The following is a 17,927-nucleotide window of genomic DNA, read 5'->3' as shown; positions in this document are numbered from 1 at the left end:
TGAGGAGAAGGACCTGGGGGTCCTGGTGGACATCGAGCTGTCTCTGACCAGCAGTGTGTCCTTGGGGCCAAGGCCAGTGGTGTCCAGGGATGCCTAAGGAAGAGCGTTGCCAGCAGCTCGAGGGAGGTGATCCTGCCCCTCTGCTCAGCTCTGGTGAGGTCCCACCTGGAGTGTGCAGTTCTGGGCTCCCCAGCCCAAGAGATGTTAATCTCCTGGAGAGGGTCCAGCAGAGGGTGACAAAGAGGATAAGGTGACTGGAGCATCTCAACAGGAAAGGCAGAGAGAGCTGGGCCTGTTCTGCCTTGAGAAGAGATGGCTGAGAGGAGACCTCAGCAATGTCTGTCAGTATCTGAAGGGATGGTGCCAAGCAACAGGACAAGAGGCAGTGAGCAGAAACTGATGCTCAGAAAATTCTACCTGAATATGAGGAAGAACTTTACTGTGACGGTGACCGAGCACTGGAACAGATTGTCCAGAAAGGGTGTATCTCACTGGAGATATTCATGAATCACCTGAACACAATCCTATGCCATGTGCTCTGAGATGAGCCTGCCTGAGCAGGGAGATGAGAACAGACAACCCACTATGGTCCCTTCCAGCCTTGCCTGTTCTGTGACTGTGATTGATTCTGTGATTCTGTGTGGTCACACCTCTGCACAGCTACCTCATCCTCATTTGCAGCAGGGTTATGGTCTCCTCTGATTGATAGAGCTGTAAGAAGATAAAGCTGGAAAAAGATATACTCATATTCTGAGAATTTTTTTTTTTTTACATTGTATAAAGAAGGCCCTGCACTTCTGTTTTGTTTGTAGCTACAGATAAGCCATTTTTTTATTTGCTGTAGTCATTTCCTCCACTTCCCTCCAGCATCTGGTATAAAGTGATCAAAGAGTAAATCCAGAGATTATGATTATTCATCTCTTCACAGTCTGTTGTATCATTCTAACCATGAGACTCATCTTTCAAGCATATTTGATGATCTTCATACTGAGCAACTTTGTGGCTTCTCAGTCACAATCTTCTGGTAAGTTCAAATTCCCATATATTTATTTAGAAATTGATATATCAGCTAGCAATATTTCTGTTTATTTTCTACCTCATGTGTTACAATATTCAGTGGTTTTTTGATTAGAAGATTGACCCAAACAAAAATTAATATCCAGCAGAAATTAAAATGTTCTCCTAAAAAAACAAACAATAACAGATTTCCATGAAAGTTTTCTAACAGAGTAGATTGCAAAAAAGACTAGCCTTCACTGAACAAAGAAGGATAAAACACATTCAAGGTAAGGCTTCTGCACTTAGTACTCTGAAAGAATGAACACTGTGGGAAAAGATCAGCAATACTTTGCTCCTGAGAAAACATCAAGATAAAAATACTATTACTCAGCAAAATTATTAAAGAAAAATTGTTTGGCTGCCTAAGAAATGTCTGTTTTAGGTATTTGTCTGCAATGCCATTAGAGAAATCAAACATAATGCTCAACACCTACATCAAAAATCTTCACTCTAATTAATTTCCCACAAGTTCCCTGACATTCATTTTATAAGGAAGAATAAATTCTTGATGATCTCATTCTATCAACCTCTAAGTCAGCTCTCTGTTCTGTCAAACATATAGTAAATATGATTTTTGATAATGCTGCACCACCTGATTCCCCAGAGTTAATTGTCCCTGTGAGTCACTGGCTGTCCTGTGAGGGAAGGTGACTTCCCTGCCCTGAGACAGCAATCATCTATAGCCATGCACTGCTGATGGCATGTCTCTGTGAAACAAAATTCAAAAATTAGGGTTGTGATGCTTATTCTATGCAGTGTTGGGATGCCTGACAATAATCAGTGATTTTCTGAGAAAAACCCCAAAGCACTCTATGTGGTAGATTCTAAGAATTATGCTATAAGAATTATACCTTGTCTCAAAATGTCTATGAAAAACTTTCACTTGCTTTGTCTTCTTGAAAAGATGTTTCCTAGTCATTCTCTGGCCCATGTGTTCAATTCAGCAGTCTTGTGCACAAATGGCACTTCTGCCTACATTTGCTCCTGTTAAAAAAATGAAACTGTCCTTCATCCACCAGTAGTAGTAAGGGCAGATAAAGACTATAGGTTCAGATCTGGGTCTTGTTCTCCAGTAGTTCCTGTACAGTGTACTGTGGTTAGTTATCAGGTTTCGTCAGTAAAAGGAAATCAAAAGTGGCTTTTCTTCTTTGTTATGCATCAATGAGGTTGCAACTGTTCCAGTATATACATGTTTCATTCTGTTATCTTTGAAGATTGATATTCTGTCTCTCTCTTTCTTTTTTTAAAAATTTGTTCCATGACATTTAACCTTTTTACATGTTCTCTTTCAGTAGTATTTTTTCTCAGCAATAAACTTTGAAAAATAGAATGGGAGTGGAAAGAACTTGCTCATATTCTTGCTCATGGTTGTATCTGCATAATTTTTTACTCAAGGAATTTTTTTTTTTTCCCTGTAGAACTATTTTCTCCACACACCATAGTGGTATTTTCCATTCTTCTCTGTCCTGAGGAGAATTAGGTGAGGTTCAAGTCTTGTGCAGAACTTTACCAGTTCTGGTAATAACCTGTCTGGTTTTAAGGAAGGTGTAGGCTTGGATAATTTTCCCTGAAACTCTTGTTCCCGTGCACTGCTCCTGCAGTGTCCTGCAGTATGCTGCATACCTGGGTAGACCTCTGACATCCTCTGACAGAAAGTTGTGCCACTCTCTTTTAGCCCAGGGACTGCCTACTCAAAACCTTTTTTGACCTTTTCATCTATCCATTATTATAATAGAAAGAATACTTATGAATGAGTTGCTTTGGTGTATTGTATGCCTCCAGGATCATAATTAGAAGACTTTAAATATTTGTAATTACTGTGGGAGAGCTGACATATCAGCTGAGAATGATCTATGATGTCACAGCTGAATTCAAAAAAATTCCATCAAAAACAGAGGGAGAGAAATGGTCTCCTCTATTCTCTTTCCGCTAACAGAAGATACAAAATTATTCTGCCTGCAGAAATATAGGTTTATACTTAAAACCAAACATTTTTTCAGTCGATGGCAAGGGAAACATCATCAAAAAGAAAAAAAACATATTTCAGATAAACTGTATATATCCCCAGAGGACTTGGTGTCAGTTTAATCTAAACTTTAAAGAAACTCACTAAGGTTATGCATGCCTTCATATTGAAATTTAAATTATACAAAATATACATGTTATAATTTGAAAAGATACATGCAAATACCTACTCTACATTTACAAAAAATACAACTCAAACTACATTCAAAAAGGCTTCAAAACTCATGAAATTAGGAAGCAAAGAAGAAAATTTCTCTGACTAAAGCTCTGAAAACAAAGTCTTTAATGATAAAAGATTGGTAAGATTCTGTCCTACATACCTAGTTAATTATGTTGAAGCTGATTTCTTATGAAATTCTTTAAAATTAGAACACTGGAAAGAATATGTATATACCACCAGATGGTTTATCATAATTTTTATTCCATTTCAATTAACTTTCTATTTATTGTTAAATAATTTAATAATATATTGCTTTCCATTTTAGTACATAAATAACTACAGTTGTTGGAGTTTATACTTTTATGTTAAAATCCCAGCATTTTAATTCATAATACGTAGGGATTTTTTGCAGAAAAAGGTTCTGATTTAGACATATTGATTTATGATATTAAGTTGATTCAATCTGACCAATCCTGCTGAAGTTAACTACTCAGGTCCATGGATAAATCACTGCAGGAATGGAGTCAAACTGATATTCTTTGCCATACAAAAAATGTTCATTGCCAAACCCAAGATTTAGTCTTCACCTCTGAATTAACACTTTACCAAATCTTTCCTTCTCTGCTGGCAGGTTGTAGGATATGTAGTCACAGATTCAAGGAGACTCCCAAGCATAGATAACTTATTTGAGAGACAAAATTAGTCTAAATTTTGTCAGCACATTTATTGTCAGATGTGTAAAAGAATTTTGGGTAAGCAACTTCTGTGTGCTCTCTCTCACAATTAATGAACCAGTGCTATCCATCTTAATTCTAGAAATTTCCCCAGAAATATAATTTGCAAAAAAAGAAAAAAAATTGTCGATACTGCCCAGTAAGATAAAATCAATTCACAAAGAATAAGCATTATAATATTGTTTTAATGTCCTGAACTTTGAGGGATGAAACTCCTAGCACTGCAGTTTTTCCCTTTTTGAGAAATTTAAAACAAGCTTTTCCTCTCCTTGCCTCTGTTACGGTGTTCTGTATTTATGTTATAAGCTTCTTTTTCCCTCTTCTTTTTTTCTGTACCTGTACAGTCCTTGTGACCAAGTTGACTGAAGACCTCAGATCAATTGTGATGGAAAGAGACATTCTGTAAGGGGCTGCAGCAACAGGAAAAGGGGCGATGGCTTTAAAATGAAAGATTAGATTTAGATTAGATATTAGGAAAACATTCTTTACTGTGAGGGTTGTGAAGCATTGGAACAGGTTGCACGAAGAAGCTGTGGATGCCCCATCCTTGGAATTGTTTGAGGCCAAGTTGGATGGAGCTCTGAGCAGCCTGGGCTAGTGGAAGATTGAAAAATAGGCCCTACAAAGAGTGTTTTGCTTTCTGCCATTGTTCCCAACTATTGTACACATAGAAACAACATCAGAAATTAATTTTGAAATTAATTACCCTTGAAAATATGTAATTAAGAAGTCAAGTACTCTTCCTGCTCTTATTTTCATAATTGAAGCATGATCATTAGCGGCATGATCATTAGAAGCATGATCAGTTTCTCAAAGTGAAAATACAGGCAATCAGACTAATTATCCAAAAGTAGGAAGTATATATTTTAAATATCTCAGGATTTTTTATGATGTCTGTTTTAAATAAGAATGGAGAACATGCAATTATACACTTAATACACATTAAATATACATTAAACTACTTTTATATTTTATTTTACAGAAAATCGAAGTCCAAGAAGTAAAGGATTTCACTTACACTATGTACTGCACAGCACAACCATGCTAAAGCAGTCCACAAAAATTAAAATATGCTAATGTAATCACAGACCAAGTATCCACTATTAGGCACTTTGCCTGCTTATTTCTTAGTGGATTTAGTAAAAGATCATCTCTTAGACCTGCAGAAGGGAATTACAAAGAGCTTGAAGTCTTTGTAGGTACTTTTTTGCAACAGAGGTAGGTAGAACTGGCTGGATAAACTCCACTTTATTACACTTTTTAAGATTTTTCACTTCTGGTTATTGCCTCAGCATGTAAACAAGATTTTCTGTTTGAGAAAACAATATAAAACAAGCTTGCATGCATGAGGTAAAAGATGGAGGAGGTAGTTTCAAGTCCTTTTCATAAATAAGAGCAGAATCTTTTTTCCACAGCTCCATGACTCACATAGCAGAAACCTGAAGGTACAGGCCCAGTGTGTCCTGGATTTTTGTCATAACTGCCTTGAATGGTTTTGACAAGACTATGTGTTACAGTACAAAAACACTTCCATAAAAATGTTCTAATTAGAGTAGTCATAAAGCACAAAAACACAGATACAGGCGTGAAAATAGGCAAATTTCTTACTCGAACCCACGTCTCACATTCTTCATGTTGATTACAGAGCAACAAATAGCAACCATGAGAATAGTTATTCTTGATTCCCATGAAGTAATCAGAATGGCTGGATATGATAAATAGCTCATAAAGAAATATTTTAAAATTTCAAACCCCTTCAAAAGTCCAGAGGAGCATAAAATGCACACAGCAATCAAAGCTAAAATCTTCTATTCTCCTTCTAGACAAGAATATTCCAACAAAGATTTTTAGTGTTAGACACTTCACAGCTGGACAGAGAAGTCTGAAAATTTTACCTTCAAATTGTTTCTTGCTGATATATTTTCTTCCTCTTTATTCACTCAAGTAAACACAATTTCACATCTTATAGAATGCAAAATAAATAATTTTTTAAAATATAGAATAGACTTCTAATCCTTCTGCTTTCTTAATTTCTCCATTTCTTCAATATCAGGTTTATCTTCAGTGTCTGATTGTGGAATCCTCTGTCCCTAGCAAGAACAGTAACGAGATGATCAGAGAGGAAATAATATCTGCTTGCAGTCAAAGGACATTAAATGGTTGTTCTTGTATTTAGGGTGGAATGGACATCAAATATGCAATACATCTACTTGTGCTGATCTGCTCTGTGTTCCTCTGGGTCTTGACTGGTCTGTATTTCCCGTGTTAGTTCCTTGTTTCTTACAGCCAACATCTGAGAGTTTACACAGACATTCCCTGTAGTGTTAGTTCCCAAACAGTTTTCCTCAGCAGGTGTTCTGGGGAAAGTTGTCCTCAAGGTATAGGCCTTATTCAGTGCCTCAATGGAGCCCACTCTACACTTTTTGGTCCCGGGACCACATGTGTCCAAATCTCTTTCTCATGTCACTGTGCATGCCTTCATTTCATTATTTTGAAATTCTAATTTCAAACTTCTCTAAGCTATTCTACTTTATTTCCTTGTATTTTGGATGTTCTTATGTCTTCTGACTTTGTGATCATCTGAGCCTATTGCACACATATCTTAGAAATACTGACTGCCTAATAATGTCAAGGGATGCTTTTCATACTCACTCCTGAAATCGTATTCTCCGTAAATGTCCTGAGCAGGTGAGAAAAATGCCATCAACACCACGATCATCAACTTCAACAATGAGAAGATGCAGATCACATGGGCAACAAGAGAGCTTTTCCATAATGAGAATGTGTCATTTTTTTACACGTGAGTATTGTCAGTGCCTATTCCTCTCTTGTTAAAGCATTTACTTAGGGAGAATGAAATCTTAAAGTCCATTTGAGTCTTCTGTGAACTAGAAATGCTTCTAACATTTGTTAATATCCAGCATTAAACCTATTTATATTCACAACCTGCAGAAGTGTACAAATCAATAAACCTGGTGAGTAATCAGTCACAACAGACATGATAGGAAAGATTTGTCCCTCTTCCATCATTGTGCTTAAATGTTAAGGCTAATTACACCACTGAAAGTGTTTTTTCCACATAGGTGTGTATATTTTCCTTATTAACTACCATCATTACTGACTAGCAGAAGTGTAATATTTTAGTTCAAGACAATCATAGTACTTTTCTTTTATTTCTGGGTCATATCCATGGAAGAACTTTTCACAGTACAGTCCTGAAAACAGGATCATGAGAGCATCTGTTTGAGCAAGTCACTCTTATTGGAAAACAACAGCAAGAATGAAACTTGATTACTTCAGACTGCATCAAAACCCAAGGCTGGAATTTGGGTAGTTTGGCTGATTAATTCCCTCACACCACTGTGAAATTTGTCACTTCAAGAAAAACCATGCTCAGACTTTCCTCAGTGTAGCATTTGAAAAAATGAAAAAAAGAAATAAAAAAGAGAGAGCAGTATAAAAATTAATTAATTGTTTTAATTGTTAAGTTTTCCATTTACCAAGATTATTTTATTTACAGATTTAGTGAAGGCAAGGACAAAGTTTGGAAGCCATGTACCACCTATTTATTGGATCAAGATTATAATTCTGGATGTCTTTTTAAGACAGAAGGACCTACCCTTGCCATTTCTATCAGGAACAGCAACGGAAGTGAAGAATTTTTTTTTAAAAAATTAAAAGCTGATTTTTACAGTAAGTATGAAAAATCATGACTACTTTGGCAGATTTTCTAGTTCTCTGTGTTAGAGAAGAAATCAGTTATATGGCATATAAAATATTATTACTGTAGTGTGCACGTCAAAACAAAACTACAGTTATTTCATGCTGATTTTTGTTCCCTGCAGTTACATAGGCTGTGTGCAGCTGCAATCAAATGAGATAAGACAGTCAGATTTGTCCCAAAATACAGTTTCAAAATCCAAATGAAAATACTAAATATATAAGCTTCTGGAATTTCACATACCCACATCATTAAAAGTAGGGATTTTTTTCTAATAGAAATCACACAAGAGATATACAGTGGAGAATTATCTGAAAAACATATTTCAAATTTAATGATAATGTTTTAGCAAAAGAGATTAAACACAAACCTGTCAAGGCATCAAACTGAGAATACTTTTGTATCTCCTAATTTTACCAAAAACTGTTAAATTATGGAAAACTGCAGCATGGTCCTCAAATTTTCATTATTAAACAGCCACCAATAACAAAATTAATTTCAAAATCTTAGGTAACAAAGGACAAATATCAAGGATCAGACTGAAGTCTTTAAATTAGGAAGGCAGAGTTTTCATAATACAAAAAGGCAACTAGAAGGATTGAGAAAGCAGGTAGCACTCTTTTCAGCCCTTTATTTCACACTGCTGAAGACTTACCAGCTGTGTAGGTCAAGCCATGGAGTTGTCTTCAGACCCTCTGAAAACAGTGAGGGGCAGATTCAGCTGTGCATAGATAGCCCAGGGCTTTTGCAGATACCCCACCATATCCCACATAGCCCCCAGCAACTGTAAAAGTCTCTCTTGGAGGTTTTGTAGAACTGAATTTGTCACTTCATTTCCCAAGAGGAAGCTTGTTTCTTTGTCTGGATTGCAGGGAGTGTGAGGAGACCAAAGTCCTTTCTTTAAGTAGCTGCAATAGGTTCCTGACATGAGTTACTGTCTTTGAATGTGGCATCTGAAATGGTGAACAGTGTTGTGGTGTCATGCTCCATTTTGATGTTTAATAGGGAGGTCAGCTGCAAAAGCAGAACCTCCAAGAAGAAAATCCACCTTTTTCTCTTACTACTCACTGAAATATTGAGCCAAGGTAGGAAAAAATTATTTTAAATGTAAAGTGCTTTTTAGGATGCCTTAGCAAAATTTGTTTCTCTTCTTCTTAGTAAAGCCCAGTCCACCAGAAAATGTGACCTTCTTCTGGGAAGAGGACACTGTTACTGTAAGCTGTAATAAACCAGAGAGAAATGCATGGTGCTTGAGACTTGAGCTTCAGTACAAAAGCAAGTTTGACAAAGAGTGGCAAGTGAGTTGTATGTCACATTTTTAATCAACACTGAAAGCAGTTGGACATCACATTTTTAATCAACAGTAGAAGGAGCTGGAAGTAGCATATCCATAGAATATAAAATACAGTTGTTTCCAAATTTTCTCACAACCTATATTTTCAAATATAGCTTCTAGAAGAAAACATCTAGATTTTTAGAACCCTGGGTCTCTGCCAGGCCAGAAATAATTTACAAGTTAAAGGCAGCTCCCTAAGAACTGAGGGAAATCTAAGGGAAAAGCATACATTCAGAATAGAGGAGTTTGGAAAGACAGAAACAGAAAACAGATTAGTGAAAAGAAGAAAGACAAAAAAAAAAAAAACCAAAAAACTATTGAAATAGTATATAAAAAATAAATTACATGGGATTTTTATTTCTACTCAAATTAGCTGTTAAGTATTTCCAAATATTATTATTATTTCACTAACTTAAACCTTTCTATTCTCAAATTTAACTTGTAAATATTTTGTGGATTGGAGTGTCTTTGTGTATTGTAAATATGCAACTGTAACATAGTGCACTATACAATGATTGTTAGGACCCTCAACTCAATACCATACAACAAGGAATGGATATGAATAGTCAAAAGTCAGTCAAGAAACAGAATTCCTCAAAACTCAGAGAAGTTAATATTTGGTTCTGAGGTTTTGCATTGGCCTATCCCTTGTCCTAGCTGTGATCATGACTGAGTGCAGCACTTTGAAGCACTGTCTTGAAAACCAGAATTAACAATGATAAAACTTCTTTCTCAGTCCAGAACTTCTAAGTGCTGCAGTGTTGGAGAGCAAGGCTTTGATCCAAGGAAGTGCTACTCTTTCCGGGTCAGACTAAGGAGGCTTGTACCATACTGCAATGTAGTCAAATACAGCAGTGACTGGGAAGCTGAAACATTCTGGATGAATGGCACGTTATTAGGTAACAGATACTATATATATTTATAAATAAAAATAGTCTAAATGCAAAAAAAAAGAAGGGGTGACTGCAAAAGAAGCTGAGGACATGTAGCAAATGAATGTTGCACTATTGTTTTCTATCTCGTGTTATCAAAGAAAGTTCATGTGAATGTTTAATTGTGCCTCTTTAATTTAACTCTGTCCACTTTGTTTCTGATGGCCCCTGAAGTTATCAGTTCATGTCCTAATCAGCAAAGTGTTATTATTTGTGTTATAATAGCATCGAGGATCCCCCAGTGACAGTGATGTGATGCATGGGGGCTCTGTAGGTGTGGGTGTTGAAGGGGGATGCTCATATATGACATTTGGATATCAAAGATGAACTCAGAAAATCTCTGGTGTCAAATTTTTGAAGGCAGTTTGTTTTGCAAGTAGATCCAGTTGAACTACAGGACCACAGGTCACAGAAGTCTGATGCTCAAGGGTGTTGGATTGATCAAAACGAAGAGGATGGGGAAAAAGAGATCGAGGGGAAGCAATGCCACTGTCATCAGTGCTTTCCTATGAGACAATTGAATTTAACTGAGGGTGACTGACATTAATTAGATTATCAATGTAAATAATATTCCTACTGCAGATCAAAACCAAACTCACAATTTTCTGTAGGAAAAAAAAAAAAAAAAGACTGTACACTATACCAGCACATTTATATTACCTAAGCACAAAATACCACCCATGAGGCTTTATCAGAATTATGAAGCTCTCAGTTGACCAGTGTAACAAGATCTGAGCTCTCTAAAATGCAATGGGCTCACTTGAATGCTCACTTGAAATACAATCTCGCTTGAAGGCAATCTATGCACACAAAGCTGGGATGAAATCCTGCACCATGTGCACTCATGGCCACAGTGAAGACTCTTCCACTATGCAAATTGTGAGCCTGCAAGCTTATCCTTAGGTGTGGCTGGCAAATGCCCTTAAGAAATAATGACAATGTCTTCCTCTGCACCTCTGAGAGCAAACAACTTATCAGCCTTGCCTGAACCATTTGACCAGAAGCTGTCAGCAGGTACCTGCAAGGAAGGACAACACAGGAGACAGCTTAAGGCATTCTGTGTGCCCCTGGGTCAGAAATGACATTGACACAGACCCTTCACTGGGAAAAGTTTCCTTCAGGATTTTAATGAGTTATTGACTCCAAATCTATAATCAGATGAAGACACAAAGCTTCAAGAAATTTCATAAACTCTGAAGACCTTACTTAGTGGGGAGAGACAATTTTACTTGTGGCTTCCTGGCAGCTAAAGAGAGCAGGGAGGTGGAACAGGCAGGACAGTTTATGAATGAATGTGTGTATAATCATCCACACATTTGGCATTTTTTTGTGGAGACCAGAAGGCCAGTAGTAGGAGGCAGAGATTTGACTTTGCATTACAAAAGCTGCAGGAAGAACACTGAGAATGCAGAAAAATGCACAAATTCATTAATTTTATATACTTGCATGTTAGGTGTTAGCCTACCACTACTTACTTTCTGGGTATCAACTTTTGTGATTTGCTGGCTCTTTGTTTGCTGGGTGTCAAGTTTCAACGGGGAATACAGGAATATTTCCAGGTCTCAAAGAGACATGAGTAGTTGATGGTTGCTAGAAGGGTTTTTATTGTATAAAAGTGTCAGTCTCAAAGGCAAAGAGTATAGAAAGTTTAAGTCCTTACCAAAAGTTTTGGCATAAAGTCCTGAGTTCTGAGCAGCAGCTCTCTGGTATAAGGTCCCAGTGTTCGGGGCAGCAGCTTCTCAGCATGGAGCTCTGTTGTCCTGGGCTGTAGAAGCAGTTGGTGATGATGGAGCTGCTGTTCTTCCTCGGTCTGATAGATTGATGGATGGGTGGGTGGGTGGATGGATGGATGGATGGATGGATGGATGGATGGATTCTGATCTCCAATACAGGGGATTAAATCCATAAATCATCTAATCAGCTAAAAACACACTTCTAAAACAAAATTTTTTACACCAATATGAACTTAATTCTAACATGTGAAAACAATGTTCTCTTTACTTAAATCTTATGTACAGGGTATTATCTGCTTACATGAGTAATCTTATCTGTTCTAAGAATGCAAACTATATTTTCATTATGACTAGAGCTAAGTTGAATCTGTGAAGGGTATTACCACTGAACTTTAAACTGGGTAATAAGGCTTTTCATTAACTAACACAGGCACTTAAGGTATTTAAGCTATATTAAAACTTACTTAAAACTAAAACTTATACTGTATACTTATGGCTTTATTTAAGTTTTTTTATGGCTTTATTTTTATTTAAGTTTCTCTAAAGATTTTAACTCTAAAAGTTTTAACTCTAAAGACTTTAATTCAGTCTCTAGATTTCTTTTTCTCCCTGAAGGACTCAGGAGCATTTCTATTTCATGCAACCCAACAGCTGTGATTGTTTGTTTTTTTTGGGAGATAAGACATTTGGGCTACATGTAAACTTGAATTTGCAGCCTTAGTGATTGTAAGTAGGTAGATGTAAGACAGATCTTAGCAAAAAGTCACTTTATCACTGTCAATGCAGCGTGATGAAGGTGAGAAATACTTGATTCATTCATAATGCATCTACACTGCCTGTAAGCCCCCTCTGTTGTCCTGTACCAGGTCAATTTAAATAGATAAAAGCACATTTTTATTTTGTTACAAGATTTGGGGAAGCAGAGATTTTCTTTTCAGTCTCAATTAAACAATTAAACTTGTCTTATTTGTCCTTAAAAATTTTCTGTTTTTTTTTTTAAAAAAAAAAAAAAATCAACATTTTAGCAAGATTAGGAACATTCACAGTTAAAAAATATTTTTTACATATTCTTTTTGATTATTCTTAGATTCGTGTGATGATGATGTAACTCCTCAGTCAAAAAGAGTAATTGTTTTAAGTTGTTCACTGGCAGTACTTTTAATGATGCTTATCCTCCTGATTCTTCTGTGTAAATGGCAGAGGTAAATATAATTTTATTGGATACTACTAAATAGCCATGTCATGAAAATAGAGTTATCATTCTGGATGAAGCCTTTTAGCAATAAAAATTCTTGTGAGATTAATGAAGTCATGGTGAAGATGTAGAAGTCAGTAGCTTAATTACAGAATAATACATCCTGGCCTTCCAAACACCCAGGCCTTTAATTTGTAAAACTGAAGCAATTCTGGTTAAAGACAATGTTTCAGGATAATATTCTGTCTCTTCTCTTTCTTTAGAATTCTAGTTAAATCCTGAGAAACAAATTTTTCTAGGTACTTCTTCCGAAAGGACATTCTTTTGTTCAACCTTCATTAATCAATCAAAATGTTTGTTTGCAGTAGGATAAAGTAAACTCAAGTGCATTCAGCTTTAATAAGACTATTAGACTACCAGTCTAGTATTTAGATTGGTAGTTGAATAATGCTGTTCATGTTTAGAATTTACAATTAATAAAAACAAAAAAAAACTACCAAACAACAAACAAATCCATAAAGGCCACAGATTTTGGGTTTTTTGGTGGGAAAACAGTGCCAAAAATTACATATTTTCAGTGATGAAAGTATTTGTGGCTCTATTTACCGTTTTAGTTCATAAATTGAGTTTTTTTCTCCTGCACTTCTATGGTTCACATTTACATTTGTGTTCACTAAGTCAGCCAATACAGCTGGTTGCTACAGCACCATCCCTGCCTAGTGGAAGGTAACCAGAGAATGCAAGCTCTGACTACTGCATTGAGCACAATGGCACATGCTGACTAGCTGGAGGTTTGTGTACAGTCTACATTTTGCTAGAGTGGGGCTGGGTGGAAATTCATCAAAAAATTCTCTTAGCCTGATGGTGTTATCAGACTGTTATAAGTGCTTTTTGACTTTAAAACACATTTAAAAGATATCAAGAACAGAGTACTGTCATGTGAGATATATTTGTGAGTACAGAACTGTACTGAGGGAGATTTTTGTATAAATAACTGTGCTATAACAAAGCATCAATTCGTATTTTTTTGTTGTTGCAGGGTTCAGATGTCAGTCCTGCCTGCTATACCAGACCCAAAATATCCATTTGCTGATCTCTTCAATGATCATAATGGAAACTTGCAGGTGAAAATCACCTTCTTAGCAGGGCTGTAAACTCCACAATGTTGAGAATTATTTGAAAGTAGCTACTGATTCTTGCTCTGCACAGACATAACCACAAGCAGTCTCCGGCATAAGATAAAAGCCCCAAAACCCTTCCCTTTGTGCAGCATCACCAAGAGGATGCACAGAGCAGATGGCAGAGCTCATAAAATCAGTGCAGTGCTGCTTTGGGATTGTGAAAAGACATTTGCTATAAAGACCAAGAAACAGCTGGAGAAGAATTTAAGGGTGTTGAGAGGCACAATATCCATTGAAATGACATTGTGGTGTTTGCTTCCTTTCCTGCAAATGACAGGTCAGGGAGCTTGCTTCAACCTGATCCTGTCCTTTATTTTGTGAAGTTCTGAATGTGTGAGTGCTGGCACAGTGATGGCACTCACACCTTTGGAGGTGTCAGTCACAGTAGGAATCATCCTCTCTTAGCCATAGAGGTGTATGTTCACAAACTTTTAGACACGGAATGGTTATCAAATCAACAGACTACAGTTTTGGCTTTTGTTTTCTTAATGCTTCTTATGAGTCCCTGATATCACCTATGTGGTGTAGTTTTCTGTTTTAGCTGCACTAGTGTTTACCTTAACTGTTAGTAAGATTCCTCTAGATGGGAAACAGGTTAAATATTTACATTTTCAAACCAAATGGAATATCAAAAATCAGTAATAATTTTTCAGTGACAAGCTGAAAACTTTTTATATAAAAGATAGCTTTAAACTCAAAGTGAAGAAAAAAGATACAAATTCAAATTAGTACTGAAGCATTAATACAGGTATGCTATATTGCCTAAATCTTCATCTAAACTAGATTAAATTAACTCAGGGTTTGGGTCAAAGAAAGCATGAGCCTATCGAAGAGGGAACACCAGATATTTTACACATCCAAGGTTTTCTAAGGCCCCTGATTAAATACAAAATGTATTTTATGTGGTCTCAAAAATAAGTAAGAGTTTGTATGCAGTTCTGGAATCCTGTCTGCTTTCTTGCCATTCTTTCTTCTGTCCTGCTGTTTTATGTCCTGCTTCTCTACATTGCTTCCTTTTCATCTTCTCCATTGTGGCTTATCCTGGAAAGATACCAGTATGAAAGGAAAATTGGTAATTGGTATCTATACAACCAAGATTCTTGTAACAGATCTTTTAACATCTCTGCCAACATTAACACTTTAATTTTTCTAGGAATGGCTAGACAAAAATGATCATGTGGTGTTGCAAACCAAGCTAGAATATGAAGAACCAGAGTCCATCACTGAGGCAGAAAGCCAGCAAGAAGATGAGAAGAACAGTGACAAACAGGGACCTTTGGAAAAAATCTTCCCTTTTTCAGGAGCAGCTGAAAAAAATGATGGCAAAGCAGCTGAGATTGCCTGCCTGATACCGGCATCCAACGCTGCAGCTCCTATTGCTGGCTTCCATATTTTAATGAATGACGACATGTATGTGATGGTATAAAATCTGCATAATGCAGAAGGTGTTAGGAAATTCCATAAAAGTCCTGATGAGTTTGGGAGAGTGACTGAGTAGAAAAAGTCATCATGATAAGATTTGCATCAAGAAAGACACTTGGCTGTGTTTTCAGATCTGTACTTTCCCAACAGGATCTCTTGGGCAGACTCAAGTGTTTGAAAAAACTGATAATTTATAATTAGGATTTGTTCTTCTAATTGGGGTTTATCCCTAAACCCCAGTTTCCTGCTATGGACAGGAGAGCACAGGAGCTCTTCCATAATATATGTCAGCAGAACTGAGATTAAGTCCTTCTGCTTATGGAGTGTGGAGAGCAGGGCAAGCTATACCATAGTTCTTCCCAAAATGAAGAGAGAAAATAAAGAGATTTTGCTGTCTCATGTAAAGAGACTTTTGTTGCATAACTTTGCATTTCATGGCACACCTAAAAGGTTTTGTAGAGAAGGAGTAAGGCCCACATCTAAGAAGAGAAGAGAGAGGATGTACATTATTGAATCATATTTTAGATTGCAGATGTTTAGGCAGCTTCCTCCAGAACAGGAGGGCTTCAAGTCTTTCCTTCGTATCTTACAGTCCTCTGTATCTTACAGTCTTTGAATAGTCAGCATCTTGCAGCCTTTATTTTAGAAAGATGAAGTTCATTTTGAACAGTATTAATGTTTAACTGAGTTGCATTTATTTCAAACTGGGGTTTAGTGCAATCAGCAGCTGTAGACACAAATTAGGACTTCTTGTTCATATTGCATATACTAGTGTATTGTTTTTCTTAACAAGTTTAAAAGATACTTTTAGAAGAATATTCTAAAGTTTTCTAAACAGACTGTCTTTTAAAATACGTTTAATTTAAAATTTAAAATGCAATATACTAAGCAATCAGACTTGAGAAAAAAAAATAAATCTTGAGTATTCTGAGTTTCTCAATATCACTTATGTTGCATGCTATTTGAAAGCAAATTTTGTAAAAAAAATTGTTTGAAGTGTCTATTATCTGGGTAAGCAGATATAGTGTGATTATATGCTGAATTAGCAACAGTTATTTGCCTGCATATCAGTCAGTCACTAAATGGCATTATCAGTTGTCTGATAAACCCTTGCCAATCTCATGCTTTCATTATGCAAACACTATAATTTATTGTGCATATAGGAAATTGCATGTATCAGAAAATTTTTGTGATAAGTGTTTCAATTCAGTGCTTTAAAAACTTCATTTCCAGATCTTTTCAAGAATAGTAAATAATAATATGGTCTGTTAAGTGTTAAAATCTTTGTCTAGGTGTTCCAGTTTGTTTTACAAGGAAAAATACAGAAATTTTCTGGCCAGTAAGTGGAACTTAATTTAAAAAAAAAAAACTTAATTGAAAGGACAGTTTAGCCACATTTCCCAAGCTTTTTTTTTTTTTTTTTGGACATTTCCACAGATTTGACTGTTCACTAACAAGATTAACATGCTAGCAAAGGATTTCCCATAATCCTGAAAACAATTTTGACTTGTGTGCAAGTATGGGAGGATGTCTTTGTAAATAGCACATTTCTGGAATTTTTTTCTGAAAGGTTTCAATAGCAATGTAAGAATGCATTGAACTTTAAGCTAATCCAAACTCTGTCAAATCTGATGAGCAGAAACTATCTCAGCTCAGGTCTTCTTACATGATATAAATTGGCATTATTGCATAAGAACCAAAGAAATGATAGTGAATTACAATAGACAAGAACCTGCTTCAGTAAGGATTTTATGAGTAAAGAGGGAAGCACAGAATGCATTGCTTAGCTGCTTGCTCTTAACCCACATCATATGGTTGCCTGCAAAGCTAGCTATTATAATTAAATTATATTAAATATAATTATAATTAAACCATTTTTTCAGACAGACTTGTCTGTTTGAATTCAAAATATTTAATAAATTTTCCTGAAATTTTACTGTGACAACTAAAGAGGAGAAAATTATGTTGAATTGTTCTGTTTAAGCAGCTTTCCTGAAATGTTACAACAATGTAAGTTTTTAATACAAGCTATATCTTGTATTATATTTTATATAGAGAAAGGGATTTTTTTTGTGCATATATGAAACCACACATATATAAAATATTAGAAATAAAACAAATAAAACACGTGCATATCTCAAATATTTATTTTTAAAATGTCCCCTGAAATTCTAAGGAAAAAACCTGTCAAAAAGTGCTCAAAAGCATATCCCAGTATGGTAGCATTAAGAATAAGCTATACTTAAAATACAATGCAGCGTGCTCCTTGTTGTAGGTTGGAATAGAGTGTTTTAAGCTTCTTTGTATTTTTGCTTACTGGTAGAAGGCATCCCTGAAATAATCTACTTCACCAATGTTCTGTTCCAGACCTTGTTTCAAGGAAAAGGCACCTAGTCAAACTAAGATGGCTTAAAAATACATCAGGGGCA

At 36.0% G+C, this 17,927-nt stretch overlaps 1 protein-coding gene and 1 long non-coding RNA gene across 2 annotated transcripts; one reads left to right on the top strand and one right to left on the bottom strand.

Annotated features, from left to right (window-relative positions):
* Positions 1-483: 483 nt before the first annotated feature.
* CRLF2 (cytokine receptor like factor 2) lies at positions 484-17,587 on the top strand. The gene is made up of 8 exons (XM_033513783.1): positions 484-1,024; positions 6,667-6,778; positions 7,499-7,671; positions 8,858-8,997; positions 9,772-9,934; positions 12,788-12,902; positions 13,935-14,019; positions 15,230-17,587. Exons 1-8 carry the CDS (start codon positions 907-909, stop codon positions 15,500-15,502), a joined length of 1,179 nt encoding a protein of 392 aa, XP_033369674.1. The 5' UTR covers positions 484-906; the 3' UTR covers positions 15,503-17,587.
* Positions 4,520-12,045, bottom strand: LOC117244268. Its single transcript, XR_004497020.1, has 3 exons — positions 11,628-12,045; positions 6,631-8,918; positions 4,520-6,068 (listed from the first exon to the last, which is right to left on the bottom strand). It is a non-coding gene; the product is annotated as an uncharacterized LOC117244268 (long non-coding RNA).
* Positions 17,588-17,927: the final 340 nt, after the last annotated feature.

Source organism: Parus major, chromosome 1 (genome assembly GCF_001522545.3).
Source record: "Parus major isolate Abel chromosome 1, Parus_major1.1, whole genome shotgun sequence".
NCBI lineage: Eukaryota > Metazoa > Chordata > Aves > Passeriformes > Paridae > Parus > Parus major.
This window is presented reverse-complemented; position numbering and strand designations above follow the sequence as displayed.